Below are 14,117 nucleotides of genomic sequence, written 5' to 3' on the forward strand. Positions count from 1 at the left end.
GTTGGCCCACGCCGCCCCACAATCCTTCTGACCCGCGACCCTCTCCCTTGGCCGCCGTCGCCGCCCCACAATCTTGCCACCCCGTGCCGCCCCATAATCCTTCCGGCCTGCAACCCTCTTCCTTGGCCACCTCCACCCCACAATCCTTCCGGCCTGCGACCCTCTCTCTTGGCCGCCGCCATCGCCCCACAATCCTGCCGGCCCGCGACATCGAAAACCTTGGGGTTAGTGCATCTTCATTTTGGAAATTGAAATACACAAGCCTCGAATTTTTCCTACTCTTAAACTAAACTTAAATTGTTTGCATTGCAGTTCCTTCTCATTGGTTGGCGGTCTAGTAACTTCTACTTCGGCATCATGGGCCATGGTACTCCTTTCAACTCCTATGCCCCAATTGCCATCATTTTTTGATCTTATTTTTTTATGGCTTATAAATAGTCTTTCTTTTCTGATTTCATTTTATATCTACTATCGCAACCTTTTTATTTGTGATGATTTTCCTAATTTAGATACATATTTCTTTCCATATTTGAAAAACTTGGCCAAACAATATGTTCCAGATTATACATTAAGACTAAATAAAATTCTGGACCTTATTTAGCAAGGGCCAAGGGGGGGGGGTCGCTACTGCCCATCAACCATCACTTGTAGGTCTCAAATATGTTCATACACTTAGCACACACATAGTACCTTAGTTGCTCATCATTTAGATCAAAGCCGCCTAGGCACCTACATGTTGTTTCGGCATATGCATGTGATTTAGTAGGATTAACAACAGATGCAATTTCATTATTGGGATTATGTTCCTTTTCAAAATGAATGATGAACAATTAAGGTACTATGTAGGTAAAGTTATGAAGTATAAAAAATTTCATTGCTTGCAAGAGGAAGCTTCGACAAATGTTGAAACAACAAACCAGAATGTTTGGTAGTAGGTTTCACAATCAGAGTACATTATTGAGAATCAACATGTTCCTAAATGACTTAACCAGTTTTCAAGGCTAGTTGTTATCCAAGAAAAATAATAGGGCATGTCATGTTTCTAAATAAAATGCCACCATAAGTCCATAACATGCCCATGTGTAATAGAAACGAATAGATTGAATGCAAAATAGGATTAAGATTGTTTTTGACAAACATGGTACAAACGAAGGCCCTTAGAAACACACACACACACACACACGCACACACACACACACACCTATAAACGCAAGCACTCACACCCTGTCGCTATGAGCACCTCTGAGAGACTGAGCCGGTAGATCTTGAGGTTGTCGAAGTCGCCTCATGCACCTCATAGTTGACGAGCATACTACCATTGAAAGAAAGCACCAAAAATCCTGGAATCAATCCAGGAAAATGTGGGCACCAGTGCCAAATCTAGGACTTGGAACCCGGGTGGATTGGTTCCACCACAAAGAATCTAACCAACTCAGCTAGTTACCAAACATGGTTGAGACTTTAAACACACTGATAGTAACATACTCCTTTCGTCCCACAATATAAGATGTTTTTGCAAATTATGTTAGCTTGTAAAAACATCTTACATTATGGGACAATGGGAGTATTTTGTAGCGAAACAAGAGATGCAAGTAAGAACATGTTATCATACACTTGTGTAAAGGATGAAAAACTTGGACAACAATACCTTCCAGATTATACATTAAGACTAAATAAAATTCTAGACCTTATTTAGCAGTGGCCACAATATTGTTGTATGATGACTTTCTTTGTTGTCACATCCAAGGTACTTCATCTAGGTTAATCTTGATTATAAAACTCAATCCGCGTATTTCTTCCATGAATTACTAAAAGTTTTGGCCTCACAAGATTGGTTGGTTACAAACTTTAGAATTTAAACATTTTTTTGCATTTCTTTGTTGTGAGGGTCAATGAATGTCATCTAGGTGAATCTTGACTATAAAACTCAATCCTCTTTTTTATTCTCTGAATTACTCTAAAGTTTAACCTCACAAGATTGGCTGGTTAAAAACTTTAGAATTGAAACCCTTTTCCCTCTACTTTGAAGGTAACCACATGATGCAATGGTCGGATCAAAGTTAACCGGTTCCAAAATTAAGATGAAGTGAATAGAACATGCATTGCCATGCAAATTTGAGTCTCTATTGACCTCCAAATAATTTGAAACCAAATAGGATCTAACTATCTCTATTAATAAAGTAAGGTGCGTTTCGTCAATTTTTCATCCGTTCACCGCCGAAAACATTTTTTTCTATCCGAGGTGGTATTAAATTCATATGCGTTTGTCTACTAGAAAAAAAAGGTTTTTTCCAGAGGAATTTCGTACGTGGGTCGCGCGCGGTGGCCCAGCGAAGCTAGCCCACTTATTTTTCTGCCCACATAGCTCAGAAAATTATATTTTCCGCACAGGGCGACCAATAGTCGGAGCGTCGCACAGGACAACCAATAATGGGCTGGCCCGTTTTCCTTGTTTTTGTGTTATATATATATTCTCCTTCCCCTATTGCTTTTTTACTTCCAAGTTTCTTTTTCTTATAATTTATTTCATAAATTCAAAATTCTCAAGAAAAAATAGAATTTCAGAAAAAAATCAAATCATAGAAAATGTTTAGAATTCCAAAACTTGTTTCTACTTTCAAAAATATTCCGGACTTGAATTGTTTTTTCAATTTTTTTGTATTCTATTGTTTTTTAAAAAAATTCAAGATTTCTGAAAAGAAAATGGCAATTTAGAAAATGGTTCAAATTTGAAAAATATTCTAGTTTGCGTGAAATTTTCACAAGTCAAAATAATGTTAAAAGATACACATTTTCGAAAAATGTTATGAATTTTCAATGCTTGTTCACGTTCTAAAAAATTGTTCACAAATTCAAATAATGTTCATATTTTCACAAGAATATTGGTGTTTTCAGAAAGTGTTTGTGAATCTTAAAAGATATTGCTGTGTCAAATTTTGTTCACGATTTTCTCAAAGTGTACATAGTTTTCAGAAAACTATTCAAGATTTAAAAAATGCATCATATTTCCTACAATATTCAGAAACTTCATACATTAAAATATTGTCGATTGAAAAGAAAAGTAGATTAAATAACTCATGGGCCTTCTCTAGCGTACGATGATGACGTAACAAAACTCTTAACTGCACCGGGTCAATGAATGAAAAAATAGCGGACTTATTATTTCACACCCGGCAAAACGGAGAAGCTAAATGTTCATTTTTGTGTGTGCACAGGGTTTTGCTTGCACATATAATTCTCACTGACTTTAAATGCACACTAATTTCTCTCCCGTTGCAACGCACGGACATATGTGCTAGTGGTTGTACTAAAGAGACATGCGAGATGTCAGAACTAGACACAGACACCTTTAGTCTATCAAAAGATTGATTAAAGTAATATGCCTATATATTACCTCTAGGTGATTCCTAGTGACAGAGTGAAATATAAATATGGTGTGACATTTATTAGGTACTAAACATGTTCTACAAGAATGTAAAACAACACATTATATTTCTAATGCGATCATTTTTCAGATGATGATATGAACTTAGTCGTTGGTCGCATATCTCCGTCGGCCCATACAAGTATATGGGATGGTGTGATCCAACTTAAGAGCATCGCGGTGTTTGTGCTCGCTTTCTTTAGAAGGTAAAGAAGTAAAATGATTATGCTTTCAAATGATTTTTTTAGATCATTCTTACCATTGATTTAGTATGATGTCTCATTGTTCTGTCTTTAGACAAGTAACATATTTTGTTTCGATAACTGACAACCTTATACATGTAAAAATGATTGTTGTTTTGCACTTACCAAATTGGTGGTTTGCTAAATCATCTTTCAATTTTTTACAATAGTAGCTTAAATATCATGGAGCATGGAGCAAAAAATTGTCATTGAACTATTAACCACAATAGTAGCTTCTAAATTGATGTGGCTTCCTTCTATTAGTGTCTTAGGTATGAGTGAAAAACATATTCAATCTTATAATACAACAGATAAATGAGAGCAAAAAGGAGTATTATTAAAATTTATGCACGACTTATATACTGAAATGAGACTGAAGAAGCAATATGCCCTTTAATCATATATGCAGAGAGGCATGCATCCATTCAGTAAATGTTTGAATTATAAGCATGAACTTGTATGTTGTACCACTTACAATGATCTGTTCTACCAATTGGTGCACAATTAATTCACTACTGCTGGGAGCATGTATCATCTGAATGGCTTTGTTTCTTTGTTCCAAGAGAGAATTCATAACTCATAAATTGACCGCCATTGACACCACCTACAAAAGAGTGGCTCAACATTCTTTATCAATCCCTCCATCTTTTTGATATCCTTTAGCGACAGAACAAACACCGTGAGACACAACTTAATCAACTATCATATATGCAGAGTAAAACACACCACCTCATGCTTACTCAAGAGCGTGCATGGTGGACCAAGAGTCAAAATTGAAGTTTTAATAGAATTTTAAAATCACCGATGACAGATCAAAAGGAGATTGTGAAATTTAAACATTATCAATGAACTCCATCAGTCAACCTCGTCGTTGTTTCTATCCACCTTGACCTCCGCCGCAAGAGGCTTGTGCCACCGACTTGTTCGTGGCTGGTAACCTCCTCCTCCTTGACTTGACGCAGGCGCCGAGAGTGAGCAGGGCAAGACAATGGCGCCCTAAATGTGCAACTGTGTGAGACCGTCGTCGACGCGCTCGCTGTGCACCCCTGCCACGAGGTGAGGCTTGCGCGCTCCCCAGTTCTCCCATCATATTCCCTTCCCCTCAATCGAGATCATCTCCTTCATCTCCAGCCCATGCCCCCATCGTGACGGGATTGCCGGTTCCTCCTGCATAGAGCCTCCTCTGCACCGCCGACAACGTCATGGCTAGGCAGCACACCCGATAGTATGTGTCTGGTTACTCTCCTTTCCGCGACACATTCGACGAAGTCTTGCCCTACAACGGTGGCGATGAGCGTCTGCTTGGATCTGGATACTGGAGATGTCATGGCGGCTGCCATGTGCAATGGAGAAGGCGCCGGCTTGCATCAGTGGCTCATGTCATCAAGCAAGTGCCTCAATCAATCCATCCGCAAAAAAGTTGATCTGGCTACTTAGCTCACAAGCGCCTCAATCATTCTGTTGATCCAGCTAGCTGCTTAGGTAGCTAGATTTGTACATGGGTGTTACCTTGGCCTCGTCCTCTGTATGAAGCTACCTCGGCCTGTCGTGATCCATATGAAGCGTCCCATGGGATTGACCTCCTCGTCCGGTGGCTCCATCAGTTCCTCCTCTGCCTCCATGGGATCGACTCCCTCATGAGCTAATATTTAGAGGGGAGGGGGTGGGTAGAAGGCAACGATGCATGTAGAGTTCTTCGAATCTAGGTCCTGACTTTTTTTGGGGCCAATCCAGGTACTTAGGTGTGCATGGGGATGGAGTCGGCCGAAGAAGGTCCAATGCAGCGACGACGCGACATACCAAAATGAACGGACAGAGAACCAAGAATGGATCCTCTATTTTATATTATTTAATTTTATTATTCAATTTAACTGATTAATTATATTATACCCTCATCTAACTTATGTTTAATATGTAAGCGATCAATCTCCACATGCTTCGTTCTATCATGCTGGACTGGGTTGTTGGCTATGTTGATAGCTGATTTATTATTGCACCACACCTTCACAGGGCCCTTTCTAAGTAATTTTCAATTCTGACAGGAGATTTTTTTAAGCTTTAACAGGGGATTTCTTTTTAGTTGTGACAAGAGATTGCTTGGTCACAACATCTTAGTAAGGCCTACTGTCATGGCCCTGTACTCTGCTTTAGTTGTCGGTCTAGACACAATGGATTGCTTCTTTCTCCATGACACAAGGTTCCCTCCAAGAAAAACACAATATCAAGAAGTTGATCTTCTATTATCAAGGCAATTAGCCCAATCAGCATCACAATACCCCTCTACATTCAAGTGTCCATTGCCTTTGAACCATAGGCCTCTTCTAGGACTCCATTTTAGATAGCGCAATTCTATGTGCTACCTCTAAATGCCCACTTCTTGGGTCATGCATGTAGCGGCTCACCACTCACAGCATAGGATATGTCAGGTCTCGTGTGGCACAAATAGATGAGTCGACCGACAAGCCGCTGCTAGCTCTCTTGATCGGATCTCCTGACTGTGCACATAGCTGATGGTTTTGCTCAATTAGAGTTGACACAGCTCGGCACCCAACATACTTGTCTCAGTGAGCAGATCCAATATATATTTTCTTAGAGCGAGAACTATTCCTTTAGCAGAGCTTGCAATCGCAATTCACAAAAAATACTTGAGTTGACCTAGATCCTTAATCTCAAATTCTTTTCTCAACATCACCTTCAGTCGACTTATCTCTACATTATCGTCTCCGGTGATAACAATACCATCCACATAAACTGCGAGGATGGTAATATGACTCTCTGAATGCCTATAGGAGTATCGGACACAATATGATCCCCATGACACTATTTATAACCCATACTGCATATGGCTTGTCAGAATTCATCAAACCACTCGGTGACTGCTTGAGACCATACAGAATTCTTCAATTGGCACACCTTGTCCGTGGTGCTTGGACTACCAAAGCCAAGTAGAATCTCCATATAAACTTCTTCCTGAAGATCTCCATGCAAGAATGCATTCTTGACATCCAACTGATGCACTGGCCAACCAGAGCTAACAACACAAGAAATAAGAGTTCTTATTGTAGTCATCTTTGCAACGGGCGCAAAGGTTTCATCATAGCCAATCCCATAGGTTTGACCTTAGCCCCTTGCCACTAGTCTCACCTTGTACGATTCTACTTTCCCTTCTAGGGTTTGCTTCGTGGTATACACCCATTATCAAGTAACTTCCTGCTGGAAGAGAAACAAGATACCATGTCTTGTTCTTCTGAAGAGCTTTCGTTACCTCCATAATGGCCTCATACCACTTTGGATCATGTATTCCCTTGGGATAACAAAAGATTGTAATGAAGCAATGAAAGCTCTATACCCTGGCGATAGTGAGTCATATGCCACATAGCTTGCAACATCATGCTCAAAATTGTACCTTCCAGGAGGCTTTCCTGCTTTAGCTTGTGGTTCCTTCCTGCTTTAGCTTGTGGTTCTTTCCTTCAGGCAATAGGCAAATTCAATGAATCATCACCTATGATACAGGGATCACTCTTAGATGAGTCCACTTCAATAGGCATTGAAATCTATTGTTTAAACTAGCGTCAACAAAGGAGCTTATAGACACAAAAATAACCGAAAATGATGGAACACATAAGACTGAAGACAATGTGATACACGAAGTGTATTTCATAGTGTTGATCCATTTGATAGGATGATAAGTTCCATCAACGACTTGAATAATCTTTTTATGCATAGGTGGATGTGGAGCATATGGTTCAAACTCACTCCACCTTCCTATGGCATGTGCTAATGCTCCAAGAGTCTAGTATCCAGTTGGAATAAGAAGTTTTATTTGAGGTACCTTTGCCAATATGAGCAGGATTAACAAGATTTCATAGAATTGTTGTTTTTCCACTTTGGTTTGGAATTTCTGTAGTCCTCTTTGACCGTCTCAATTTCTCTAACTCTTCCACTGAGGGTTTAAGCATCTTACTTGATCCTTTTGCACTCAAATTTAGATTGCCATTTTTTTCCTCAAACAAATGAGTGGACTTTTCATGTAGCTTCTTAATTCTTTGATTTCCCCCCATTGTTCAATGTCACTGAAAAGCACCAAGAGCCTCTTATCTTCTGCTCTATTGGATCTTCTCTTGCACTTTACTTGAGCAACAACAGTTAAAAAGCAGGTCCAGTGCAGCTACCACACCAATACCATGAATCCACCACGCTGCTCCATGTCACAAACACCAACCACACCTCCTAGAAGTTCTCCTTTGCCTTCTTTCAGCAACCAGCGGAAAAACATCCCGTTCTCTCCAGTAACGGATTCCAGCAACACACCTCTTCTCTGCTTCTTGCTACAGTACTCACTGCACCAGCACCGCTAACTCCAGGGAGTTAATTGCTCAAAATCACCACATTTGTAACTAGGGTACTCCAAAACTACCGCTTTCGTCAAAAATCACAAAAGACCACCATTTCTGCGCCAAGTGGATAACAAATCGCATTGATTCGAAATTGAGCGCGTCTAACAGCAAACCTGATGGTTGCGACCGTCATGTGGCAAAGACTAATCCTAGTCGATCTTTGACCAACTGCGGTGGACGGGGGTCCCACCCGTCAGCTCTACTCTCCTTCTCTTATCTCCTCTCCTCCCTTCCAACAGGAGTGATGGAGGAACAGCAGCGGCGGCTAACCATGCTAGCTCCGGCGAGGACGAACCCCCGTGCCCCATCATGCTCCCGCGTGGCCGAGCCCCCTCTCCTCCTCCCACCCCTGCCCGCTCTAGTGAGGCCGAACCCTCGCATGCCCACGCCCCTGCTTGCTCCGGCGAGGCCAAAACCCCGCGTGCCCGTGCCCCTTCCTCCTTGCGGCAAGGCCGAGCCTCCGCCTGCCCGCGCCCTTGCCAGCTCCGGCGAGGCCGAGCCCCTGCGCGCCCGCTCCATCAAGGTTGAGGCACAACCGCCCGCCCTCCCTAACAAGTGTCGGGTGGTTAGTCACCGCGATGACGCCTTGCGGGGTGGATTCGGGAGCTGGTGCCAGCGGGAGCTCGTAGAGCGACGCCGGAGAAAGGTCGAGCGCAGGGGAGGCAACACCGCACGCGCGGGGGAGGCCGACAGGCGCATGGTGGGCTTGATCCTCGCGTTGAGATGGGCACTCAGCCGCGGGATGAGGCGGGCGCGGGGCGGGGCTTGCTGGAGAGGCGAGCGCGAGGCGGCGATGCTTGCTGGAGGGAACCCCTCCTTCAGCTCAGCCTCAGCCGCCGGTGGAGCTGGTTAGAAGGGAAGGGAGTGAGAAATTTGAGGAAGGAGGTGTGAGGCAGAGAAGTGGGACCCCCATCCACCTCAGTAGTCAAACTTTGACTAGGACTAGCCTTCGCCACATCAGCCTAGACAGGCAGGTCCCACCTATCAGTTTTCCTAGTAGACACGGCTCATATTAAATCAGTGCGATATTTTATTCACTTGCCACAGTGTTGATGGTTTTTTGTAGTTTTCGGCGAACGTCGTAGTTTTGGAGTACCCTAGCCACAAATGTGATGGTTTTGAGCAATTAACTCACCTCCACGTGATAATAGCCGTAAGGCTTCACCCAGCTCTACATTCACGAGCACAGACCAACACCGCAGGCCTACAGATCCTTCTACTTGCACGCGTTGGTGGCAGCCATCTTGGCCGAAGCTTTCAATTTCGAGCAGCCACACCTCTGCTTCCTATTGCTGCCCCTAGCACCCACGACCTGCAGTACCTGCACGAGCCACAAGAAAGGGCCCCAGTCCCAGATTGCACACCACAAGCTTCAATGCCGACCTGCTGCGTTGCCCCATTCTCCTTGCCGCAGGCACCTCTTCTCTCTGCTCTAGTCCACCACCAGCAGCGCTTCTATTTCCCTTGCTCCAGACCAGCTCCTCTCTGCTACAGGCCATGGCTCTGTTGCAGCTTCTCCCATGCGATTCCCCCTCACTCCAGGAAGCTCCACTAGCGCCAGAACCTTCCTCACCCAGAGCTACGAGCACCACCTTTCCTCTCACCTTTGGTGATGGCTTCAGTCGTAACCTGGGTCTGATACCATGTTGTCTCTTTGGGGGAAAATCTGGAACACTCTCTTCCTCTCTAGCTACAGCCTACAAGCATGAGTAGATATACACAAGGGTGGGCCTTTAGGCCAAACCCATACACACACCCGGCACATACACTCAGCCCAATATATATCCTTAGTTCCTTACTAGGATGTTGATTGGTAGAAGTTTGCACCGTGCTTCTAAGTTATGTAACTGTTTTACTACTAAATCCAGTCAAATCTCCATTCCCTTACATAATAGGTGTTGAAGCCTTCAACTGTAGGACTTGAGATGGTTTTGGTCCTTTAGGCATCACTTTCATAATAGTACAGGGACAAAACATACATTTTCTATTGGTACTAATGGGGCATAATGTCAAAAAAGAATTTGATAGCGAGAGGCCAATGAGGTCAAACGAGTCAAACTCCAACAAAACAAGCCTTTCTGTCATATTATTGTATTAATTAAAGTAGGTAGTTGTAACATGTTAATTATTTCAGGGTTGAAACGTTTCGTTGTTGCAACATCTCCACTACATATGATTCTATTTTTTGTATGTAACACACGTTTTCATATAAACATTTCGGGGTTTAAAGATTTTTGATACCAATCATCAGATAATGTATATTTTCGTATGTATATGTGGACTTCTGTTCATTTCTTGTTCCTGCTCAATTATTCCTTGTACCATTTTAAGTGGAAAATAGTAGCGAAGACACTACTGTGCTTCTAGAAATTGTTTGATGGAAAATGTACAATGGAGGGTGGGCAGCCAGAGCTACCTTACAAAATATCTAAGTACTATTGCATTCAATCTTTGAGGCTAGGTTTTTCTCTATACATATCATTAGCAAAGTATTCTTTTAACATCCTAAAACATTCATGAATGTTAGGTGTGTCACCATCAAATACGATCATGTTACTGTGATTCCATTAGCTCCAGAATACAAGAATAACCATCTCAAAGAAGCATTTGTCTTGGCTCTTGTGTTTACTTCTTCTAACATATCCATGAGTTGCATGTCCAAATTCCACTCCTGGTTCAACATCCACCAAAAGTTTTGGCCAAATCACATCAAAAAAATAAGTGTTGCGGTCCTTCCCCAAAAGATCTCTGTTATAGAGCCTGTCAAGTAGGAGTAAGAAAACAGCCTATGTTTACATTAACAATATGGCTTCCATATCCAGGACATAGGGGTGGGATAAGGATCATGATTGGTTATAGTCTTGTAACTTTGTTGCTGGAAAGTTTTGTGGGCAAGGGTCTTTTTTCCAGCAACAGAAAACTTTGTTGCTAGAAAGACCCTTGCCCGCAGTGAGTTTCTAGGAACCACCATCATCAAAGTAGCTCAATTGATCATGAATAATTACAAGGTTGTTGCATTGGAAGGATGCCATAGAAGACAGGGGAGGGTGGCACATGTCACGTATACATTCATAGTTTAAGGCCTTCTGAATGGTGGTCTCCTCATCAATAGTTAAATAATGCAACTGGGGGGTGGGGGATTTAGATTGCATAGTATGATCAGACCATGTGTCCTACCAAAACCTAACAGTATCACCTCTCCCAACATCACATTTAGCCAAAGGCTGAAATTTGTCCCATGGAGACATACAATCTCTCCACCAAAAGGAGCGGCACCTGCCAAAGTGTTGTGGAGGCAGACATGTCAGAGTAATGAGCTTGCTAGATGAAGTTAATCCAAGGGATGTTCTTCTTGTTGAAGAATATGTATACTCTCAGATGAAGTACCTCTACGTCACATGACTTGGGCCTACATGCAAGACCTCATTCGGCAAGACATTTACCATGATATCAATATCTTTGCCTACATAGATAACACTTGTAACATTTTCTTAGTGAAGGTCTGAAGCATAACAAAATTGATATATATGGTGCCTTAATTGCTTTCTGCAAGTTAGAATTAATATAATTTGTCTTTGTACGACAACACATGTCTTGAGTTGATCAGATTTAATGATAATCTGATGTGCATAGTGTATTTATTTGTTTCCACCATAATCATACAGTAGGAATATACCTGTTTCTTATATTGAGAAACAAATATTTAGTTGTTGTGAATGGTGGATGTTCAAACCATGTTGTTTCTTATTATAAGATATCCATGTGTTCTTTTTGCAGCGGGGAAAAAATTCAAGATATTGTCTGGCCGAAAACCATAGAAATTGAAAGAAGAGTGAAATGGGGGGATTTTAAAAAATTCCTCAAGGATCTTCGCTACTCTCAAAACCGGTCGATAATGGTAAGATTATTTTCTTACATTATAGATGATTCATCCTTGTTCTTATGATTTGACATTCCCCCCCTATATGATTATTTACTATTGTGTTGAAATGAGTTTGAAATTGTATGTGGCATACGTAGATAACCACTCCCTCCGTTCCTAAATATAAGACTATTTAGAGATTTTAATATGGACTACATACAGATGCATATTGCGTATTTTAGAGTTTAGATTCGCTCATTTTGCTCCATATGTAGTCCATATTGGAATCTCTAAGAAGACTTTATATTTTGGAACGGAGGGAGTATGTGTTTTGTAGCATCATTTTTCTTTTATCAGTTTTACTAGTTGATGAAACATCACAGAAATAAACCTGAACTAATATTTACTTGCAATCAATATTCTATTAGGTAATTTCCCTGTGCTTGAATGCTGAGTCTTCGAAAAATGGCTTAGGGGGAATGAAGGAGGTAACGTTGACACTTGATTTTCCATTTCTAGTCTTTTTAAGGTATGGACATTCAGAATATTATGTTTAAGGTATTTATGACACTGATGCAGGTTGCAAAGATGTTAAAATTGAACAAAAGAATTGGTTTAGCAACAATAGAAGATGATACATGTATTTATGTATGTCCTGGGCAGAAGGAGATAATAACAGTCCTTAAAAAATATGGTTTCTGGAAAGGCGCGTCAACAGTCCATACAAACCAAGACTCTTTAATTGGTTTTGTTGTACGGGACCGAAGATCACCGGTAAACACAAGCAAGGGAGAGATAAGCATTGACAAAATAAAAGAAATTGGGGTTACTCATGTGGAAGCACAACAAGTGATATATGGTAAGCTTGTATTATCTATTAGTCCACATACATGGAAGTCTTATTCTCTCACTGTCCTCCTCTGGTAGTTGCTGATCATGCACATCATCCTTCTCTTCTTTCAGATCAACGATCATACCCTGTTCACCCTCTTCATGTTCCAGTAGATGACGGCATATATTTTCGGCGTCCTCCTCTGGTATTAGCAGAGCAAGGCGCATATCGTCCATATCCTCCTCCTGGACTACTAAGTCATGACTTTCATTCTCCGCATCCTCCTCCTGGACTACCAGGTCAAGGGTTACATCCTCGACATCCTCCTCATGCCCCAGAATGTCAAGGCGTCTTTCACTCGCATGCTCCTTGCGCAAGAGATCAAGGTTTCATTTCCCATCGTCCTCCCAATTTTGCACCAGGATATTTGAGGCCCTCAACTGGTCATGGAAACAACAAGGGTATTTCTCCTGACTAGCAATATTGGATGTTTAGTGAATGGCATGAGACTGACTATGTTATTGCAGGTTCACTACACTTGAGGCCACCTAGTGGTTCTGCTTCTGGTCGTGTGTGGCCTCCCATGTCGCACCCAAGGTCCGGGAACGATCTTTATGGTTTTGAAAGATCGAAAGGTTTCTCTCGCTCTAGCTCCACATATTACTCTAGATACGACAATGGCTCAGGTAGCTGGCCTCGCAAGTAAAGTCAATGATGAAAGCGTAGCCTTGTCCCAAACAACATTCTGAATGATTTATCTTAGATTGGTGTATTCAGAAGTACAAGCCAGACACCAAGACATGGATTCTTGTTTCCTTTTCTTTTTGGACCAGTTACTCCCAATATCTGCAGAACTGAATTCTTGATGTGTACAATGATGTATTACTATGTACCAACTGGCATTGCTACATGTATCTTAAGATTTGGTGCTCAATGATGTTATTACGTAATTTTATGGATAAGCCATAGGAAGTTTTTGTTCTGAATAGTTGAAGTGTGTCATAGTGAACTACTATGGTATGGTAAATATGGCAATGGAACAAGTCCTCTAGGTCTCCTCCCTGTCCTGGTGAGCTTGTTCTACTAAAATGCTTGTCAAACGCCTCCCTCCTTGTCGACTGCCAGAGAGCTTTCGCAGGATGCCAGCCGGTTGCCCAATAAGCTTGGCTTCAAATATAAAATCGTGTTTAGCTACAACGCAGTTCGAGTTTCTTAGGTGGTGTTCGTTGTTATGAGTGGATTTTTCCCCACATTGGCTGCTCTTTTTATTATAATTATTCCCTTGACTAAATAGATATATTTTTAAAAAATCGGATGCTAAGTGTCTATTAAAAACCTAGTTATAATGGAGAGTTTTAAG

General features: G+C 41.7%; 1 protein-coding gene across 1 annotated transcript; it reads left to right on the top strand.

Annotated features, from left to right (window-relative positions):
• The first annotated feature begins 3,520 nt into the window (after window positions 1–3,520).
• On the top strand, window positions 3,521–13,639 carry LOC119352212. Its single transcript, XM_037618917.1, has 6 exons — window positions 3,521–3,630; window positions 11,841–11,961; window positions 12,354–12,413; window positions 12,505–12,784; window positions 12,889–13,218; window positions 13,285–13,639. The coding sequence occupies exons 1-6, from the start codon at window positions 3,524–3,526 to the stop codon at window positions 13,461–13,463; spliced, it is 1,077 nt and encodes a 358-aa protein (XP_037474814.1). The 5' UTR covers window positions 3,521–3,523; the 3' UTR covers window positions 13,464–13,639.
• Window positions 13,640–14,117: the final 478 nt, after the last annotated feature.

Source organism: Triticum dicoccoides, chromosome 2A (genome assembly GCF_002162155.2).
Source record: "Triticum dicoccoides isolate Atlit2015 ecotype Zavitan chromosome 2A, WEW_v2.0, whole genome shotgun sequence".
NCBI lineage: Eukaryota > Viridiplantae > Streptophyta > Magnoliopsida > Poales > Poaceae > Triticum > Triticum dicoccoides.